Consider the following 22,494-nt stretch of genomic DNA (forward strand, 5'->3'; position numbering starts at 1 on the left):
CAGAAAATGCTTCATAAGCTTCCATGCCAGGCAGTTTAGAACATTCTCTCTAACTCTCGCCATAATCCCTAAAGGTGGGCCTCCCTCCTGAGGCTGTAACAAAGAGGGGGAGATAGCCAGTGCCTTGGGGAAGCGCTTGGGTTCTGGAATCTCCGTGCTTGCGTATGTGTCCTAATTCTGCCACTGGCTGATGGCTTGGAACAGTCACTGAATCCCTTTGACCCCCCACTTCCAGAAATAATATTGATAACGGAAAGTAGTCAGAATCCATTCCCTGCCTTCCTCTGTCTATAAGTGCTATATACTTCAATACTGTGCCTCGGGGGCTCTGTTTTTGAATGAGTCTAATTCAGTAGCTGCCCAAGATTGGTTTTCTGATCCCCTAAAGAGGCAGCTCAGACGGTCTTGTCTGCCCTCCTACTGTCACAAAAGGGGAAAGGAAGTCCTCTCTTCCACTGTCCTGAAATCTGTCTCCCTGCATTAAACATATACACCTACATGGAGGGGGTGGGATCTCAAGGAATTGGTTTATGTGACTGTGAGGGCTGGCAAGTCCAAAATTCACAGGGCAAGCTGGCAGGCTGGCCGTCCTGACAGGAGCTGACGCTGTAGTCTTGCAGCAGAACTTCTTCCTCACTGAAACCTCGACTTTCCTCTTAAGGCCCTTCAACTGATTGGAGGAGGCCCACCCACACTTTAAGGATAAACTTGTATTCAAAGGCAACTGATTATCAACATCAACCACGTCTACGAAATAGCTTCAGAGCAACAGTGAGGTTAGTGTTTGATTGAATAACTGGGTTACTCAACGTCATAGCCCAGCCACGTTAACATGTGAAACTACCCATCATACATGTCAAGTACGGTCGTCTGATATACACAGAGAGGGTTGAGAGTTTCTACTCAAGTTTTCAATAAAAGCAGGAGCAGACTAAGGAAGGGCAGGACTGTCTGACAGAAAAATACCTACCTGGCCCCTTTCTTGGGAACGCTCAATTCCACAGGTGGTCCTACTGTTTGTACTGCTCTCCCAGAGGAGCTCTGGGACAGCAACTAAAAACATTTCAACCTCGCAAGATCTAGTAAAGAGATCTGAGTGATACTGCAAAAAAACAAAACAAAACAAAAAGGCAAAAACAAAGATGCAGACTGCAACCTCTCAAAAATAAAAAATAAAATTCATTTATTGAGGAAGGAAAAGTTTAACACATGATCCAAGTGCAGAACCCAAAACAAATTCTTCTGTGAGCTCCTGCATGATCTACCTCTCTACACATACCCTGTGAGAAATGACACCCACGTAGGCACATACGCGGTATAATATACACGGTACCGTCTGGTTACCAACACCTGTTGGATGGCAGTTTTTCATATTCGTCTTATTTGCACATTCATCGACATGGTTTACAAGAGAGTCACATAAATTCGTTTTTCGCTAAAAACAGTTTCCCCAGCATCGCCTTGATTTCAACAAAAGAACACGGCTTACAGCAGGCACCCTCAACCCTCGTTTCCCCGCACCCCCGTTCTGGTGACCACATATCAGCACCACTTACATACCCCGGCCAGATAATGACCCGGTGGTACAAAGAACAGGGAAGAAATACCACAAGCCGATGCTGTCGGAGCAAACAGCCCTGCAACCAGCAGGACTAATTAAATTGTCTAAAAGTATTGACCATGATTTCAAAGACAAGCCACACCCTCTCCTTTTCCCCTAACGGTCTTGGAGATTTGTAATGTACTTTGGAAAATTTAATTCTAAGGCAGACTTGGAGCCGACTCCCTAATCACGAGGTCACGCGACTTGTACCATGTGTCTCCGCTGTCAGGAAGTGGCGTCGGGTTCTGACCGGGGCCGATGCTGGGGGCTCGCCTTAACATCTGATCGGCTGCGAAATACAAGCCACTGATACAGACCCCTTTGCTGTGAGCAGTGAATAGAGAGAGCTGTAAACAGACACAAATTGAGATTTTGCACTTCCAAAAAACATGAGGTGAATACGTAGTGTTATACAGAGTAGATATTCTACAATTCAGGAAGGGAGACGTTTGGGAAGAAAAAAGTAAGCCAGGAGAATGGGGACGGAGGGAAGATTTCCCCATGTTCCTTTCTGGGATCATCACTTGAAGACAAGTGAATAAACTGCAGCTTGTACCTTTCATGGGGGTAGAGTGAGCAGTGAGCACCAGCCAATGAATCCGGCCAGAGAGGTGAGTGGCAGAGAGGGAGGGCGGAAGCTGCAGGTTCTGAGCTAAGATACGCCACACATTCATATGCATCTGGCCCGGGTTTGTGCAGACGAAGGGCTCCTAGCAGCCAGACAGCAGCACAATATACAAATAATGACACTTGTGAATGCTGACAACTTCCAGAAAACTACACACAAGATGACACATCATGCTCTTCCCAGCCATTTGAGGGGAGGTACGCTGCTGACAGAGAGTTGGAAACCTGCCAAGAGCAGTGTTTGCAAACAAAAACAAAAACAAAAACAAAACAAGGGTCTCTGAGAAGCCACCTCGGGGTTACTGGAAATCTGAGGCTGCACTTGGGGTGGCTGGGGGAGGGGCACAGAGCCTAACAGTATCGGCCTGAGAATCCCACGGTTTGCCTTTGGCCCGGCAGATGCAGCCTCACACTCGAGAGCCTCGTTGCCCCTAATCAGACTTCTGTGTATGCTGGGCCTGCTTCACCAGGGGCCAGAGCAGGGCACAGGGAGAGGCTGGGCAGCTGGTTCCTGATGAGCCATGGATAGAAAGGGAAGGCCCCCTGACTGCAGAAGCCTCGTGGGCAGAAGAGCAAGCTATCCTGAGCTGGCCCAGAGGGCTGCTTCCCCCTACCCTCCATCTTCTGGCTGACCCTTTACTTGACAACCTCACAACCGGAAAGGCCCATGGACAGGGCCCCCCTTGCCTGGCTCTTCTGAAGCAGCAGGAGCACAGGAAAAAGATCAAACGGGGACAAGGCTGTGCCAAATTAGCTTCCAGAAGCCCCAAAGCTAGTGGTGCCATCTCTCCCACACACGTTTTCTAGGCCAGGGACCCTGAAACAGTAGTCTGCATTTTGCTAAGACCTGGGACCAGAGGACCACTGTTTTGTGCCACCCAGTCCTCAGGTCAAGTCTTGCTACCCACCGGACAGGATGGCCTCTAGCAGCTCCCTGAGTTACAGAGGCCTCCAGCACAGAGGCTGTGGGCAGGACACACATCTGATTCCCTTCTTCTGGCATGTGCCTTCTCACTGAAAACAACTCTCAGGACTGCCGTGGAAAGACGGCTGGAGCCCAGGGCTTGCAAACAGATGAGCGCAACTCTTGAACCCACTTTGGTACCTTCTGCGCCTGAGGTTTCACAGGGCAGGGCCGCTGCCCCCTTCAGCTAGAATCTGAGTCCCATAAGCACCTACTGGTGACCACAGAAAGGGTGGGTGAAAACCGTCATTCTCCTAAGGGAGACCAAGTCACAAGTGATCCCATCTCCCTAAAGTTCATAAATTATTAGTAGGCTGGGAGTCATTGCAATGAGAATTTGGCTTTGGAACAGAAGAGAGAGAAAAAGCCAGGCTGGGGGCGGGGGCGGGGGCGGTCAGAGCCCTTAAAAGCTTTGGGGAAACACAAACAAACAGGACCCTGATGAAGCTACGATGCTCTCCAACTTTCAGGGCGAACTGTGTCTCCAGGTCAGAAACGGCCTGGTGACAGGAGAGGAGGACAGCAGGACCCTATTGCACACACATGAACACACACACACACACACACACACACACACACACACACAGCTCAGGGGATAGAGACTTAATGAATGCCTTCTGAAATACTTCTCACACCAACAGGGGGGAGAAAAGGCAGCCAAAAGCAAGGCCACGAACCTTTCTCTGCTTTCTCCACAGTTTGTTCCCAAATCTGAAGGCTGGCCTTGAGGTGAGCCAACACCGAGGCTATTTCTGACACTCAGGGAGGCATGCAGGGGGAGGGACGGGGTCACGATTAGTGTTTAAAACATACGGGACCGAAGTCCCTACCGAGTGGTTCCCTTTAGAAGAAGTCCAGGTCGTGGAGGCAGCCCGGGGGTGGGGAGCTGCTTCCCGCCTGTCCCCCGTTGATTGTAAACAACCAAGCACCACGTGTAGTGTCAGACCAGCTGCTTCTTAATTCTGTGAACTGAACTTCACGCTCTGTGCTCACTGGCCCCGTCTTCTCATCCACGGCGAAGTGTGGGTGTCCTCCCGACGTGCTGGCAACTGAACGCTAGCGTGCCATGTGCCCGTCGGGGGCCGAGGCTGAAAAACAGGCCTCAGCGCACAACGCGACCATTGTATAAGCCTCCTGCGGAAAGCAGCACATCCCACTCGGCCATCCTTCCTCGGCCCAGTGCACTGGCAAACATATCCTGAGTCCTGCGTGTCTTCTCAATATGAAACCAGGCTGGTCAGTGGGAGGCAAAGTCCATACCTCCCCACAGAGGTACACGTGAAAATGATCCTGATTAAAACCTCTGGGGTACTCAGACAAGGGTGCTGAGGACCTCAGCACACATTTCCTAGAGCAAGTTTCTTTTCAGCAGGAGAAACCTAGTAAAAGCTTACTGAGGAAGAAACAATCCACAATAACCCCAGATCTAGAGACAATCTAAAAACAGAAGCTAATTTTAAATAAAATATAAATATTTTCAATTTAGGCAGGACTTGATATCTTTCGGAAGCTAAAGCATCTAAGAATACAACACTGTGACCCACACGAGGAATTTGGAGGAGGTGTTGCCAAGGGTCACAGGCAGAGAGAGTAAAGATTAAAAGCTCCAGCTCTGGAAGGCTGGTTTTTAACTACTAGGTAGGTCCAGGCACCTCCTGGAGACTTGAACAGGTTGGAGGAAACTGAGGTAAAATATCTGGGAGAGGTATGAGAAAGAGAGAGGCCCAGCCTTCCCACTCATTTAATCCAGGCCTGGGCCTAGAAAGGAGAAAACAGGAGGTGGGGGATGCTAAGATTTTTAAATAAAGTGAGCTGTGCAACAGGAATAATTGGGTGAGGTGGGTCAGAAGGAGGGAGGCAGGTAAGGGAGGAGACAGGATGAGGGAAAAGAGTTGCAAAGTTCTGGGTTAATGTAAGTACAAATGAACAGGGGTGGCCCTGCCACTAAGAGGGGCCTCTGCATATCTGCTACCCACTCTCTCCTGTGCCCCCAGCCCTACCTGGCCCAGGGCACCCAGCTGCCAGGTAGAGGGGCTCCTGGACAGCAACCTCGCCTTTCCCCAGAGCCCAGACCCTATCTGAGGCTCTGGGGCCAGGGGCTGGGGAACACACAGGGGCGGGGCGGGCAGATCGCTATACAAAGGCACTGGTGGAGTTGATGAAGACAGGAGCACTGCTTGGCTGGATCAGCTCGTAGAGGGCCTCATACGTCCCCACCACAAAGCCCACGAAGCCCAGGATGCTGATCAGGGCGTCCTTGGCGATGGTGATGGGGCTCATGCCCTCCGAGTAGTAGGTGGTGATCTCCAGAAGGGGCGGGATGATGAGGGCCAGGGCGCTGCTGCTCACGGACCCCACCAGGGAGATGACCAGGTCCAGGCGGGGGATGAGGATGGCCAAGACGCCTGCAGGAGAGAGAGGACACGCCTGCTCAGGACTGCCCAGAGCCGGGAGAGACCTCCTCACTGCTGAGCAAATTTAGCACGAGTCCTTCTTCCAGAATGGAGAGCTCCGCAGAAACTTAGACATTGTCCCATCCAGTGTCTCTTTGCACAGATGAGAACACAAATGGCCACAGGTGTGGCACAACCTGGGTCTCACTGCAAGGCTGGGACTGGAACCCAGATCTCCTGGCTTTCAGCTTTTCCCGCTACAGCATACGACCTCCATCTTTCCGAAGCAAAGGAACCAAATTACACTCCTGGGCAGCCTGGTCCCTACCAGAGGAGGGAGGCGGACTGTTTCTGTGCGACTGGTCATTTTCATCTGCCGAGGGTACCTCCCCCACAAACATCTCACTTAACTGACAAGAAACAAAATGGGGGGGGGGGGAGCCATCCTTCTGGAATGCTATCAGAATAAACCCTGTCTCACAGAGCATTTTCCTACAGGGAAAGTAGATGTAGCTTAGCGTGCAGGCTCACCTGAGGGGCAAGGCCCCACACGATGGCCTCGCGCCCGTGGCTCCCACACCAGGCGGAAGTGACGAAGAACCAACCGCAGGCCGCCTTAGGAAACCCCTTAGGAAACCCCGTCAGCTTCCACCCCGGGGCAATGACGGTGCTGCTGTCACACCAGGGGGAGGAGGCCTCGCCGACCGCACTTACTCCAGTGCCCGCTGAGCCCGCCATTCTCATCTGACTCAGCTTTCCGCCGGGGGCGAGGCGGGCGCGAAGGCCACTGCTCCACAAGTGCCCCAAGGACTGCAGGCTCTGGCATCAGTGACACGGGGGGGTGGGGGTGGGGGTGGGGGATGTTACCGCTCCTTTCTATTCCCCTGTTTTCTTGTTGGCAAATGAGGATACAAATGGCTCCTATGTCACAGAGATACCCTGATGGCCCAACGGGGTTGCACAGGCACCTCACAAAAGGCCTGGGGTACAAGAGGCTCACGCTAGAGTTCAGAGCATCATTCTACTATATATGTTGCTGCCCATGCAACTGCATTACTGACTCATTACTGTCTTCCCCACGGCAGGCTCCAACCAGAGGTCCCCAGAGACCGTGCTCCAGAGCACATCCCTGACCTCACTGGCTCCTAAGAGTCACATCTTACATGGCGGGGGGGGGGGGGGGGTTCAGTTCCCCCTTCATCTCACAAAGTAGTGTAGCCGAGTCGTTCTGAGGAAGGCATCACAGTGGTGAGACTGCCAGACAGACACCTCAGGCCGATGCACCCCATTTTACCCTCGGATCAATTTTACTCCTCAGATGGGGCTGTCTGCATCGATTACTGTTTATCTTTGGCTAAGCTACAGACAAATGGACTGGGTTGCATGTAGAAACCAGGTTTTGTGAGATGCACTTGCTTTTAAGCTGGAATAGCACTCCCTGTAGCAAGAGAGGAGGCGACGTGGGATGGGGGCTTACCAGGAGAGGGACAGGTACACGTCTCCCGTCTCACACTTCCTCTGAAGCGATGTCAACTTAAACAAATCCAGTTCCTCATTCACAGCGGCCATATTTCAAGGACTTAACAGTTGCCTGTGCCTAATGGCTACCGTCCTGGACAGCACAGACCCAGAATACTCCCCTCGCGGCAGAATATCTAGCGTCTGATAGACAGCACTGCGAGGCAGCCACTCGTTGGCAGAATCTGCCTCGGGTCCATGGGTATGTAACTTCACAACATGGTTACTGTCCCCAGGCAGATTCAATGATAGGAAGGGACAGAATGCAGGCCCTCAAGTGTCTGGTCACGTCACACACCTGACAATTAAGAACATACAGAACGACACCTGCAGGAGGAAGAACAGGGGTGCTGGCTGATCACACAAAGAGCCTGTCTGTGAAGAACTGGGGGAGTCAGGTGCCGGGCTAACTTTCCCAGGGACGCACTGCAATCATTTAGCAGAGAACCGGTATACAGTCAGCCCTGACCTCTCTCTGCTTTGCAAAGGAAGTAAGACAAGTGTTTTGAAGCCTGATAATAAAAGGGGGCACAAGGATACTGAGCCTCAGATCTGCTTCTGCCATCGTTTTATAGCCCTGAGGCAATCCCTTCCTCTTTCCTTATTCTAGTGTTCAACCGTAATGGCAATTATCCATCAACACCCTCGCTGTTCTGAAGCCTTCAGGAAGCCCATAAAAAGTGTAGGCTTTTAACTTGCACTGCAAGTTAAAAACAGTATGTTTCAGCCCTTAGCTATTTCTATATAGAGTTGGTGATATCCCTCAAATCTTCAGGGTTGAATTTGGAGGAAGGATAAAACTAAATTGTAAACTAGGGCGCCTGGGTGGCTCAGTCAGTTAAGCGTCCGACTTTGGCTCAGGTCATGATCTCGCGGTTTGCGAGTTTGAGCCCCGCCTTGGGCACTGTGCTGACCGCTCAGAGCCCGGAGCCTGCTTCAGATTCTGTGTTTCCTTCTCTCTCTGCCCCTCCCCTGCTCATGCTCAGTCTCCCTCTGTCTCTTAATAAATAAACGTTAAAAAAAAAAAAAAAGACTAAATTGTAACCTGATGCCAAAATGGCGTTCTCATTATGGACAACTTAGCGCTCAACGAGAATTGATCTGCCGTGTGGTCTGTGCCGTGTGTTCCCTTCCCCTCTCTGGGGTCTGCATCTACATCTGCCTAATGTCAACCTCACAGTGACGGCTCCCACGGTTCCAATGTGGGTGAGGGGTGCGGTGGCAATAGCACTGGGGCAGCAATCAGATCTGAGCCCCGGGAGAGGCTGGTAAAGGAACGTGGTTGAGAGTGCAGGCTCTGGACTCAGAACCTGGACTCCAATCCCAGCTCCACCACTAACCAGCCAGCTACTTAACCTACCACTAAATAGGAGTGGTCACATGAGACCGTTTCACATCGAGATCTCAGAGCACTCAGAACTTAAGTGCACAATAAATGAAATGTGAGTTAATACAATCACCGGTCCCAGCATGAACGGGTTCACCATTTGGAGCCTCAGCTCGTTCACCCACGAGGTTAGGTGACCATACGAGCCCTGGATGAGGACTGAAGTCTCACCCACCTCTGACATCTTAAGGAACTGTACAAAGCAGGTTTAGTCACTTAGGAGTGTGTTGTGGGATCCTTCAACTCACTGTCAAGTGGGAAGCACCATGTCCTGCTCGACTGTGGCACAGCAGAGCAATGGGATTCCAGATGGGTATGCCCTAAACACAGCTTCCAGCCTGCCTGGTTTTGTGCCGTTAAAGGGAGTGTGAGTTATTCTTCCGGTGCCAGCCCCTGATCTCCATGGATGCTCCACCCCACTGAAGAGAAGGGTGTCCTTTATCAAAGACAATAAGCCCGAGGAGGAAAGAAGTCAGATGACCTGCCTGCACCCTCCCAGCTCTGAGTCTGACATCCCCCTTCCTCTCTCACGTTAACCTGGGGGACATATGGTACGTCGTGATTGGACTTAAGTGAGGTCAGATGTGCTCTATTCTATGATAAGCATTAGGTGGAAACAGTGACACAAGCTCCTGCGATTAGAATCTTTTCTCAGATTAGACAGAGATGTTCCACTTCATCGTGACATTTTAAAAGCAATCTAAAAACTTGCCCTTGTATTTGCTACAAAGGATATACACAATAAGGGCGCCTAACAAAAATATCTCTAAATAGAGATTTTTTTAAAGTGGCAAAACTTTTCTCTTAAGGCCAGGATCACAGGGCTATCCTAGCTGGACCAGATACCACAAGCGAACCCCAAATAAAGCCTGACATTGGAGAAAGATAATGAGGGGGGTGGGGAGAAGGCAAGAACAGTAAGCCTCGCACTGATAATGCAGGGGGAAGGGGAAGACAAGAGGACCCAACCAAATTAGCACAAATAGCCCCAAGGGCTCAACTGCAGGGGTGCCTGTTTTGCCATCATGCAAAATGCGGCCAGCCAGCTTCAGCTAATTCCAGACATGGGAATCATGTACTTAGGAAAGATGTGGGAGTAACCAAAACCTCTTCTAGCACTAAATGTCTTTACTCGGAGTTAAAGCCCTCTAGAAAGAGAAACTCCAGAAGGTAGAGATCTCAAAGCAGCCAACCAGGAATATCCTCTCCCTACTCTCTCCCTGCTCCCCCACAAGCACACCCCATACAAAGAACACTCCCACAGCGCACTCCCAAACAGCAAGGCAGCGCCCTCTGCAGCAGCTTGGCTGTGGCATGTGCAGAAATGGGGGACTGAGGACAACTCAGCTAGTCCACGTGATTAGTCAAGAGGGCTCCAACGGTATTACAAAACATGTTCCCTTTGGGTTAAGAGACACTAAAAATGTGACCTTTTGACTGCTGAAGCACCAGGGGGCAAACGACCATGTTCAGAGATGGAACTGACTGGGATTCTGGAGCCTGTGGTTTTAGACTGGCAACCGAAAGAGCTGACGTGTGCACAAGAGAAGAGAAAGCACTTTAGAGAACACACACTTACAGAACTATGCTGGACACCTACAGCCAGCCCTATGTCTGGAAGCTCTTCCTGCTGTTTCGTTGTGATCAATGCTGGTGCAACCCACCTGTGTTACTCTGAATGTCTAGAAATGTACCTTTAAAATTAATACCAGCCTTGGACACAATATGTCATTTCATTTAGGGGGAGTATAAATTTTAAAAAAATACAAAAGCAAGGAAAACAACTTACATGTCCAACACCAAAGGAGTAGTTTAGTAGATATGATCCACTAATATAATAGAATATTATATGGTCATGAAAATATTTATGAAGGATACGTATATTCATGACATAATATCAAATAAAAAGCAAAAGACAAAGTTTCCTGTGTATACTATGATTGCAACTATTTTTAAAAGCACCTATGAGGATGAACACAGAAAATAAAATGCAAAAAAAAATTATTTTAAGTCAGTGGGATATTTGGAATTTCTTCTTCAATCTAGACATTCTTGAAATGTTTCTACATTAACTTTTTCTTTTTTTTTTTTTGAGCAGTATTTTGGTAGAAATTTCAAATCAGGCTCAAAGCACCTGTGCCAAATCACAGAAGTTTCGACTTGAAAGAAATCTTCGCAATCTGGTACCCTGCACATCTATCTTCTGGCTGAGGAAACTGTGGCCTCGGGAGGGTTCCCCAGGGACCCACAGTGCACAGCTAACTAACACCACTGCCCCTTGTCATTGTAGCTGCAAGATGGAGGGATGGGAGGGAGCACAAGCTGCTGAGAAGCCACTCTGTTCGGACCTGGCAGCTTCATGCTTGACAGGGTTTGGCTGCTTGGAATGTTCCACAGCTAAGCATTCCAGTCCAAACAGGCCTTTTAATTGATAAGGCTTTATGTTATTACGTCTTCAACAATAGGTTTCTGAAATTTTCATATATAACCGAAGTAAGATGCTTCACATGGGAAATGCCACAGAGAATTAGTTCAAAGCACTGAAGGACAGATTAATGCCTCATGGAACCCAAAAGAACTACTCTTTCTACACTTCTGAACTCCTTCTGGCACCAGCCTCTTTCAGCCTCTCCTCCTTGCACATAGGTGACCTGTGAAGTCTGCAATTGAAACATAGGGGCTGGAAAGAAATACTGTTTCATATGAAATCGCAACACAATGAACACCATTCTCTGATGCATGTATTTTCCCTTCCCCTCCTGTCCAAGAGTCTGAAATTAAGCACCAAAGAGTAGACACAGAAGTCTTTGCAAAAAGGGGGAGAGTGGCGAGAAAGTCAAATTCCCAATGCAAAAAAAAAAAAAAAAAAAAAAAAAAATGAGTCTGGACCAAATTCCCCTGCTTCCTTTGGTGGGTAGAGGGTAAGGAAGAGGAGGAAAAAGACAAGAAAACACCATAAATAGCAATAAAACAAGCTCCTATTAAAATGTATGGGTGTAATAGAAAACAATCAGTTCCAGCAAAGTTCTAAAATCATACACCAAATAACCTTATGCAGCAAAGATCTGAAAGTACAGGAAAAAAACAAAAACAAAATAAACTCATATAAATACATTTAAGTTGGTGCTGCAGTGAAATGCCTCTCCTGAATCCCACAATCACTTCACAGTCTCCAGGGAAGGGAAAAGAAGCCCGGGTGTTCAGAGATGAAAAGGCTGTATCATTTAATAGGCTGACGATGCAATGCTAAGTCACAATAGATCACAGAAAGGGAAATAACTGAATGCACTTGCAGATCAAAAGCAGCTTGAGTCCTTTGAGCATCATGCTGTAGAAGGGAGATGAGACCCACAGACAGAGTCAGGAAAAGCAAAGCAAAATCCAGGAGACATCTAAGGATAGCATGAGGTCTATGAATCAGAGACTCCTGGCTCCTGCAGGGTGCGGTGGAAAGAAACCTGGCAGGAAGCAAGACATATGCTGCCGGAGGCTAAGCCAGGTTTGAGAAGAAAATGGGGCCAGGACAGGAATCAGGCCCAGCATCACCGCCCCAGCTCTCTGGGCAAAGAGAAGCTGGTGTCTGTCTAGGCAGTTAGAGCACATTTTGCCTAGACAGACCTACCTTTTCTAGAGAAACCACTTTGAAAAAAGCCAATTATTTGAACCATCCCATCCTTGCTTCCAGCACCCTTTGGATTCCAGAATCAGAACACTGAGAGTTGACATTATACACTGTACACATGAAGGCTGGACTTCAATACTTAGAGGTAACCATCCACAGAGGAACACACGTATCTGTGTTAAAGAATGACAGTTGCAGGCAGAAGATAGGAACAAAATCCAGAGCATTTTAGCGCATATTAAGGCAAATTACTAGAAAAGCAAAGATACGTTACAATTGTTTCCTTTTCAGTTGCTTTAGGGCAGCAGTGGCCTGTAGGTAGCTCTGGGCACTGGATTAGCTGCTGAGTGGGCTTTTTCTATAGGCTGGACTACAGAGGGCCAGAAGGTCTGCCAAACAAAGGCTATAAGGAGAAGTCAGATTCTTGGCTGCCATCAACTTGCTAGGGTTGGCAAATGCAAGCAGTCCACTCGTTGCCTGGCTCTTCCCCAGCCCCACCCTGCAATAAATCCTCAGGCAGAATATGCCCAACATTAAGTCAGAAGGTTTGGTTCCTCAGCTCTAGTGACCTCCTTCCATACAAAGATTCAGGACGCTGAGCTTCACCCACATCCTTGAAATAAAATGAGAAAGAGAACTGCAGGTGGCTTGAAGAAATCTGTTCCATGACAGGCATTAGTCTGTTCCCTTGAGACAGTTCATTCTGGGACAGGCACTAGTCTGTTCTTTGAAGAGACATTCTAGGACAGGAGCCAGTCTATTCCTTGAGCAGATGAGTCTGAGATAGGCACTGTTCAGTTCCCTTGAGGAAGTCCTAGCTGGTAGAGCCACCAGTCTATTTCCTTGAAAGGTCCATTCTGGGATGGGCACTAGTCTATTTTTTGGAGAAGGACCATTCTAGGATAGGTACTAGCCTGTTCCCTAGGAAGCCCATTCTGTGGTAAGCAATATCAGTTCTATTGAGAAGACCATTCTGGGGTTGGCACTTTCCTTAAAGAGGTCCTTTCTAGCACAGGCACTAGGCTGTCCCTTGAGGTCTCTTCTAGCACGGGCACCAGGCTGTCCCTTGAAGAAGCCCATTCTGGGATAGGCACTAAGTCGTTCCCTTGAGGAGGCCCATCTGGGATGGGTACTCATCTGTTCCCTGGAAGAAGCCCATTCTAGAATAGGCACTAGTCCGTTCCTTTGAAGAGGGTTTATTCTGGGATAGGCACTAGGCTGTTACCTTGAAAAAGTTCATTCTGAAATAGGCACTAGTCTGTCTCCTTGAGACTGGTGCCTCAAGTCCTTTCTCGGGTAAGAACTATTAGTCTTGCTGAGGAGACCATTCTGGGATAGGCACTAAGCTGTTCCCATGCGGAGGCTGATCCGGGATGGGCAGTAGTCCGTTCCCTAGAAGAAGGCTGTTCTTGGATAGGCACTAGACTGTTCTTCTGAACAGTCACCAGAATGTTTACTCAAGTAAGTCCATTTTGAGATAAGCACAATCAGCTCTATTGAGGAGACCATTCTGGGATGGGAAGTAGTGTGTTCCCTTAAAGAGGTCCATTCTAGGTAGGCACGATACTATTCCCTGAGGAGGTGTATTCTGGAATAGGCACTAGTCTATCCCCCATGTCTAACCTCTACTGCCCTTCTCTTGTCAACAGTTAACCCATAACATCATTTCTGATCTTCCACACTATGAGTAAATGCTAGATAACTTTCACACCATTTATCCCTAAATCACTCGATTCTGGTTCAATTTAAAAATCATACAGGCCTATTTTTATTCCAAAGATAGAGCCTTGGACCGGATAATTTAAGAAGTTCCCACAGAAGTCTCAATATAATAAGTCAAGATAATTCTTTTCCCAAAATAACACAATTTTTAAAAATAAAATAAAAAGCCCAACATAGCCAAAAAGTAACATCTAGATTCAAGTACTGTGATCTGGAAACAAGTTGCAAATCTCCTAGAAATTTACATTAGGTATTATAGACCAATTTATTCAGGGGTTCTCTATTCTATCAACTCACAGAACCTACCAAAAAAGAAAAAAAAAAAAAGGAAAAATTGATTTTTATTTTAAAATGTACATCGGTTTCCACCAACAGCAAATAGAGTAATATCTTGTCTCTTAACTCACACTCCAGGGTGTGTGGTCAGGGAGGAGAAATAAAACACAAAGGTAAAAATCAAACACCTAGATTAATCAGTATACATTTTCTAAGAAACACATTTAGTAAATGTCTAGAAGAGTATCATATAGGCCCAACATGAAATCTAAGCAATAGATTGTCACACTGGAAAAGGATTATTTGAAAACACAAATAAACATGTAGTGGCTATCAAAGTAACCTATACTCATATGCATAAGGTTTAAATGGCTCTCTTTTACACTGTTGCCTTATTTTACCCCAAGGACACGGGATAGTAATTCTACATCTTTACTATGAATTATGACCACCACTGTAGCATTTTACACCATATCTACAAATAAACTTGTGTTCTCCTTCCCATACCCTTTCGAGTACATATACAATCAATTCACTTCACCGTCTGGCCGGGGCTCAACTACGCACCTGAGACATCAGGCCATGTTCCCCGCTCACACACTACAACTGTTTCAGTCCACCAGGCTCTTCTCCCTCAAGAAAGCCCTGAGGACTGGGTGCCCTTTGGGGAGGAAAAAAAAAAAAAAAAAACCAAAGCAATTATCTCGTCTTCTACTCACATGTCAGGCAGACCAGCACAGTGCGCACGAACAGGTCTACCACCAGCTCGCAGTGCTCAGGCACGCGGGACACGAAGAAGGGGATGATGATCTCGGCCGGGACGTAGAACTGGAGGGCGTAGGTGAAGAAGATGCCAATGGAGTAGAGCAGCTTGACCGACTGGTACAGCCTGCAGAGAGAGAGCCGAGACCCATTCCAAAGCCTGCTCTATGCCACAGCACTAGCAGTGAGGGGGCAAGACGGTCTCGCCGTGGCCATGTCTATCCAAGTCACCGACGCGCGTGTCCTTCAGACCCAGCAATTTCATGTCGAGGCATTTACCCTGCAGACATACTTGCACGTTGCGTAACATTTTTCCCTCCAAGTATGTCACTGTCACATTGTTTACGTATGGAAGGCTGAAAACAGTTTATATGTTAGCCAGTGGGGAACTAGTTACATCATAGTGTCCCATACAGCTGTGAAAATAGGAGGCAGAACTACAGGTGCTGATACGGAACCAGCGTCAGGATACATAAGTGAAAAATGCGTGAAGCAGGACAGTGCCTACAGTGTGCTACAAATTGTCCAAAAAAAGGAAAAAGAAGGAAAAAACACTCCCTCCCCCCTCCACACACACACATGCATATGACATTCTTACATACTCTAAACATCCCCAAAAGGAAACATAAGAAATTGGTAATGTGGTTGCCTCTGAAATGGTAAACTGTAAAACTGGGGACTTGGGGAAGCAAATGGAAACAAACATATTCTGTCTACACTTTGAACAGCTGGAATCTTTACCATGGACATATAACCCTTCAAAAATTAAAACAAAAATGCAATTAAAGCATAACAGGCCTTTTTCTATCCTTCCCCTTCAATTCCCTGTTCCCTAGAATCAGAAGGGGACCACATGACCAAGAAGCAAGAGCAAAACCCATCTTCCCACACCACTGTGGCTGTCTTCCTACCACTGCATCACGTGTGGCTCGGAGACGGTTAACTCACCAACAGATAGCTCTGTCTTATCTCTTGCCTAGAACTGTGCAGAGTAGAAAACAAGCCTGATCCATAAGTACTCATGGATCTGAAATGATCATTCCAGGGAAGGCTACCCTGCCCCTTAGCAAAAGCTCCCCTTCAAGCAAGACCTTCATGCCTTCAGCAGCAAGAAACACTGGCCTCCCCCACCTTGTTGGAAATCTATTTAAAAGTGGTGACTGCATTGTGTATATTGTGCATGGAGTTTCTCTGTGGTTGAACTTAATGCCTAGAAGATGTTCTGATGCTATAAACAGGAGAACATCCTGGGAGAGACTGAGTTTGACAAAAGGTCTTACTTGCTCCAAGAATAGATAATAAAAACGTTTTGGAAAAATCAGCTGGTGCCTCTATAATTAAACTCGGTACAACACCAAAGCCTTCTGGAGTGCTGGGAAGTCTGGAAGCAGGATCGTCACCTGCAGGGATGGCTAAATAAATCGCGCCTGAATGGAGGCAGAAAGATGAGAGTAGCTGGGTTTGGAGTGTCAAAGGGACGACGACAGGTGCTCATCCACGGCTTTAGATTATGTGGGCTGCTTCTGCTGTTCCTGATCCATTCATCTTCAGTTATGCCAACCTACCACCTGGCTCTTGAAAGGGCAGGAACATTTGGAAACTTAAAAGCAGGCATCAGAGCGAAAGGGAAAGACTTTCTGAAAACAACAGCCCATTGCAGGACTGCCACTTGGCTGGCCACACCACAACCCTTGTCCCCAGACCCCTGCTGATTAAGGGCACCCTGGGCTAAACACTGACGACAAAACCAAATAAACACTCTTCTCAATTTTTTCAACCTGCCTTTGTACAATGCCTCACTGATCGGAGCTCTAACAACATGCACAGGCAGGTCAACCAGGCCAGCCTGAAAGGTTCCCTGGTCCCCAGGGCACTCAATAAGCTTCTCAGTGTCTGCTCAGCTGCCCTCCACAATGAAATTCTCATCTTCAAAACAGAACTGTTGCTTCAGACACACCCTGCGACAGCTACCTTTTCAGGAAGCATTTCAGTATGTCTCAGTGTTTCCCTGCAAGATAGTAACCAAGAGTTAAGCAAAGTGAGGTACAGAAGGGCTCCCCACAGCCCCGAGTCCACTGTGAGAGGCCTCCACCCACTCATCAAGCTGGTGACTGCCACGGGAGAGGCACAGCAGAAGCTGGGAACCCAGCCTATTCGCCCTCTTTTCTCCCTGTCTGGAATGCTTGAGGTGAACCGATGGGATGCTTGGCCCTTCCAGGTTCAGATTTCTAGGGAGAAATGGCATACTACCTGATCAACCAATCCATGTGGCATACGCCTCCAGAGGAATCCCCCCTCTAAACAAAGAAGAAAGCTCAGGGCAGACTTCTCCTTCTGATCGCACCAGGAGAGTATGACGAAGCACTTTCTCACACATAGCATTTGGTCTTCCTGACAATCCTGGAAGAAATGACTACTCCTGGTTCCCCAAAGTGGGAGCTGAGGCAGTGAGCAGCTGTGACCTGTCCCAGGCCACAGAGGTGAACACGGCAGACCGCCCCTACCCTCTATGCCCCAGTTGCTCCCTGAAAACATCTCTTCACAACATGCCTCACAGTTCTAGCGTTTAGTCCTCCTTTTTGTTCAAAAGGCATCTACTGGGTGATGATCGTGTGCCAGGCGTTGTGCCGGGGGCTGGGGTAGAATGCAGAGCTTACGGTGGAGGGAGATCACAGTGCAGGTAAACAGAACATTATAGCACTTTGGAACAGGAATTAGGCTAGGGTCCGAATGGGATCCTGTAAGAACAGAGTGATGGGGCATCTGACCTAGCCTGGAGGTTGTGGCGGGTGGAACAGCAGAGAAAGTTTCTCAGAAAGAGTGGCTCCTTGACTAAGTCTTCCTCACGGACTAGGAAGGAGGTGCAGGCAGGGCTAGAGCCGGAGTGGTCCTGACAGAGACGTTGCAGATTTTTGTCTCTGCTGGAGGAGCAAAGGGAGGCCCCTGAGGGCTCTCGCCAAGGGAATGCACCCATGACTGGAGTCCTGGCTCGTACAGGGAATGGGAGAACAGACCTGGAGAAGGATTAACACTAGGACAGGCAGATGGGTCAAAGGGCTCAGTGGGGGGCCAAGGAGGGACAGTGCTGGCCGGGGGCAGGGGCGGGGGTGGCAGTGGTGGGCTAAAGTGAAGTAAGCTGATTTAAGGGGTGAGGAGGAAGAAAATCCACGTTCTGACCCATGAATTTAAAAAAACATCCAGGGGTATCCAGGTGGCTCGGTCAGTTAAGCATCCGACTCTTGATCTCGGCTCAGGTAATGGTCTCACGGTTCGTGAGATCGAGCCTCACATCAGGCTCCGCACTGACAGCGTGAAGCCTGCTTGGGATTTTCTCTCCCCCTCTCTTTCTCTCAAAATAAACAAGTAAACATTTTAAAAACTACAAACTAAATGAAACAAGCGTCCAGGGCTCCCACGCTTCCATCCTTCCCCACGTACCAACAATTGGGCAGGTTGAGGGTTATGCTGCCTTGGATGTTAGCTCCAAACTGCAGGTACCCCAGGCACCCCAGACTGATGTACAGGGCGGTGATGATGGCCATTCCCACGTACAGGATGACCGGAAATTTCTGAGGATCCTTCATTTTGTTTTCAAGGGGCAGAACCTATAAGAGTAGTGAGAAAGAAGAGAAAACACAGGAAAAAGGAACATTAATGGTGAAAAACAAAACTGTAATGGGCTCAGAAATAACTGCTTTAGCCCCAGGAGACAGAAACAAATCCAAGCTATTTCCTCAGAGCTGGAGGAGAGGCAGAGCCCGCTGTGTGAGCCGGGAAGTGCGGGGAGGCGAGCGTGGGCCGGACTGGGACCAGGACCCCTGCCCAGGCCAGTGCTCTGCCTCCGGCTCCAGGAGCCCCATGGGCAGGGAGGGGGGGTGCTCTCTGCCCCTCAGCACAGCCTCACGGCCGCCGGCAGCCCTCCCACCTCATGCCCACCCGGCACGATGGGGAGCAGACCTCTCCTGAGACCACAGTTCTGCTAACCTGTCCAAAGAATGCAAAACACAGGTCAGGGAACACTGCCATTCTAGTTCCCGGAAACTTCACAACCTGCTACCACCTGCACCTGGCCGGGCTCACAAGGAAGAGTGACAGTGTCGAGCTGTCCCACAAACCATCTTTGATCTTGTCATGACACTCATTTTCCTTGAACGCTTGCGGTCACGAGGCAGAGTGGGTCTGTGCCAGACACACCCCGGCGGGCAGGGAGGGCCCGCTGCAGGCCCGGCGCCATGAGGGAGCCACAGCCCTGCACTTCCAACCGGCCCTCGACACCACCCCCCTCCCCCACCAGCGCAGGGGGCCTCCAGCTTCAGGTGATCCACATCCGGTTAGAAACAGTTGCTAAGCTTGCTTCCGGTTACCTTTCGTGGACAGTCTAGAGAGCCAGAGGGCAGGCAGCCCGTCTCCTCCATGTCTGCCAGGCCTGGGCCAGTGGCACAAACACAGAGCCTACCATGAACAAAGAGTGAGCAGGGGCCCTGCACCCACACTCGCTCAAAAGCCCTCAAATCCAAACTAAGAGTCGAAACACAGAGAAATCTCAAGCAACAGATAATAATGATCACAGGATGACTCCACATCCAGGCCTTGGCTAATGAAAGGAAGCAAAGAACAACGTCTGCACTGTGCTGTCAGGGAAAACTGGTAAGTTCCGCACAATGCTCCTTCAGAACCAGGATCTCCAGGCAGCTTTCCACATTTACTCAATCTCTTCTTTCCAGTCCCAAGCACTTGAGAGCTCGTTTCTCACTGCTACAATACGGGGTTCTGTTTGTGTTTGTGAGTCAAGGTGAGACCATCTTCCTGGGCAGCGAGAAGCTCCAAGAAAGAGCAAAGGGAAAGGTGTAAAACCTTGGGACAACAACTTACACACTAATCCCTCAGAAAGTCTCCCCCGTGATGTTAGGGCCTTAACACATCGCACCAATCCCACCAGGGCAACTCCTTAGTATTTTGACAAAAGAATCGATCCAGCTTCTAGGTTTTCTTAAAAGTATATCAAGTGACAGGGAAACCAAATGGGGATAAAAAGATATTCCCTGAAAGGAAAAGTGTCTTCTTCCCTTTTCCTAAGCTGTTGGCCAACAGTACTACTAATTTTCTTCAAGGAAGAATTCTGGAACTTTATTATGAAAAAATATAAATAAAAATCAAATTAGGTGCAAATGAGTGGCAGATTCCTCTCTTTAGGAGAAGAACTTGGTGAAATCATAGCAATGGTGGGGGAAGCTAACTAGCAGTGAGAGCTAAGGCCATTTATCTACACACAAAAAATATAGCACACCAATGTTCCAGGGAAGAGACATTATTTGTGCAGCTACTGATTTAATTCTAAAATCAATAGTATTATTAATAAAAATTATTAAATACTTACTGTGTGTCAGGGGCTACGCAAAGTACTTTACACACATCTCATTGAATCCTAACAACTACTAATCATTAAGTTCACTTTTCAGAAGCGAACAACAAAGAAGTTAAGTCCTCACACAAGGTCACACAGCTGTTCTCTGGGAGAGCCAGGACTCAACCCCAGTCAGTCTGACTCTAGACCCTGCACTCCCAATTGCCATGTATTATTGCTTATTGCCCACATAGGTGATAAATATGCAACAGAGAGGGTTTGAAGGCAAACATTCTCAAACCACATACAATTTGTTTCCAAAACCCCAGTGGAATCCCTGCATTGCTGTTCAGGAGCTGGCCGATAAGTTTCAGAAGATAATTTCTAACAGCATTTCCTCAGCCTTCCAAAGAGCAGACCTCAAGGACACCAAGGGCGACACAGAATCACAGCGAAACTCTTACCATCCCAATGCCTTCAAATGCAAAAATGGCCGTGCCAAAGAACAAAGGGTAGGTCTTCCAGGGAGCCACCAAGGGGAGGCGGCTGGGGTCTGGGATATTCTGAAAGAGAAAATAAAACAAAGCAAAGGCTATACAGAGATTCGAGATTTGAACTCCAACATCAGACAGGTCATAACCTTTTCCTAGATTCAAGATCCTCTAAAAGGAGAAAGTCTGACACCTGACATGGTTCGGGGACATTTAGTCTTTGTATTTTTTTTCCCTTCAGGCTTAGAAAACCCCTATTTGCTTTGGGGAAAGACTATATCCCAGTGTACTATAAAAAACTCAAATGCTGGAGCTTGCATAAAAATAGTCACATTCTTTCATTAGGTAATCCCATTAATTGATGGGAATCCCATCAATCCCAGAAATTGAATCTGAGTAGGGAAAAAAAATCAAAATATACATGCTTATTTATTTTTGAGAGAGAGACAGAGAGAGAGAGAGAGAGAAGGTGAGCAGGGGAGGGGCAGAGAGAGAGGGAGACAGAGGATCTGAAGCAGGCTCCAGACTCCGAGCTGTCAGCACAGAGCCCGACGTGGGGCTCAAACCCATGAACCGTGAGACCATGACCTGAGCCGCAGTCGGACGCTTAAACAACTGAGCCACCCAGGCGACCTGATTATGCGCTATTTTTAAAGTAAAAATTGAGATAACTAAGAGCACATGAAAAACCGCTTACGAAATAATAGTGAGAACATTCACTTTTAAAATTTGCATATTCACTATAATGCCACTACATAAACACTCCACATGGATAAAGCTGCTTTTCTCTCTTTTAATTCTTATAAAACAGTTTGAACACCTGAAAAATTTTATTGATACACACATGATAGGAGTATTGGAACATTAGGGATAAAATGGCAAAAAAAATAAAAAGCATTTAAAATTATAGGCAGATGAAAACCATAGCACTTGTTAACTGCAGGTACCATGTACAGGTGTTGAAGCATGGAGGTGCAGACACAGAATCCTAGCTGGCTCACCACTGAACAACGGCCCCCAGCGACGGAGCATCAAAGGAACAGGACTCAACAGGGACAGGAGCTGTGCTTTCAGAATGTGGCTTTTGAAACCATGCGAATACACTGCTTAAATATAAGAATTGCTTTTTAAGCTGCCTTTATAATGTTTTTTGTGGCGCCTGGGTGGCTCAATCGGTTGAGCATCCGACTTCGGTTCAGGTCATGATCTCATGGTCTGTGAGTTCAAGCCCCACGTCAGGCTCTGTGCTGACAGCTCAGAGCCTGGAGCCTCCTTCGGATTCTGTGTCTCCCTCTCTCTCTGCCCCACCCATGCTCTGTCTCTGTGTCAAAAATAAATAAACATTAAAAAAAAATTTTAAGCTGCCTTTATAATGTTTTTTTTTTTTATTAAATTTTTTTTTTCAACGTTTTTTATTTATTTTTGGGACAGAGAGAGACAGAGCATGAACGGGGGAGGGGCAGAGAGAGAGGGAGACACAGAATCGGAAACAGGCTCCAGGCTCCGAGCCATCAGCCCAGAGCCTGACGCGGGGCTCGGACTCAGCCCAGATATAATGTTTTAAAATTGGTTTAACTATAGAGGTATTTAGACAAATATGGGGCATGCTCTAACAGTGTGACAGAATAGTACCAGTGAACAAAAGGAGATCTAACGTTAATCTCTATAATAGGCTTCTCTTTGAAAGTTTTCAAAGCAATTATACTATAGTTTCCCTAAAATATAATTTTAAAAATGCATTTTTTTTCCTTCCTGAGCTTCTAAGAAATTGCTTAGATCTCTTTA

General features: G+C 47.8%; 1 protein-coding gene across 4 annotated transcripts in view; it reads right to left on the reverse strand.

Moving 5' to 3' along the window:
- Positions 1-1,159: 1,159 nt before the first annotated feature.
- The window catches only part of SLC36A1 (solute carrier family 36 member 1), a 67,526-nt gene continuing 46,191 nt past the window's right edge, over positions 1,160-22,494 (reverse strand). For all 4 annotated transcript variants that reach the window (XM_049647962.1, XM_049647965.1, XM_049647963.1 and 1 more), the window contains exons 8-11: positions 20,683-20,781; positions 18,313-18,479; positions 14,832-15,001; positions 1,160-5,599 (exon numbers count right to left, since the gene is read on the reverse strand). In XM_049647962.1, the coding sequence (XP_049503919.1) occupies positions 5,328-5,599; positions 14,832-15,001; positions 18,313-18,479; positions 20,683-20,781 (708 nt within the window). In that variant the 3' untranslated portion in view covers positions 1,160-5,327. The remainder of the gene's footprint in view (positions 5,600-14,831; positions 15,002-18,312; positions 18,480-20,682; positions 20,782-22,494) is intronic.

Source organism: Panthera uncia (genome assembly GCF_023721935.1).
Source record: "Panthera uncia isolate 11264 chromosome A1 unlocalized genomic scaffold, Puncia_PCG_1.0 HiC_scaffold_17, whole genome shotgun sequence".
Lineage (NCBI taxonomy): Eukaryota > Metazoa > Chordata > Mammalia > Carnivora > Felidae > Panthera > Panthera uncia.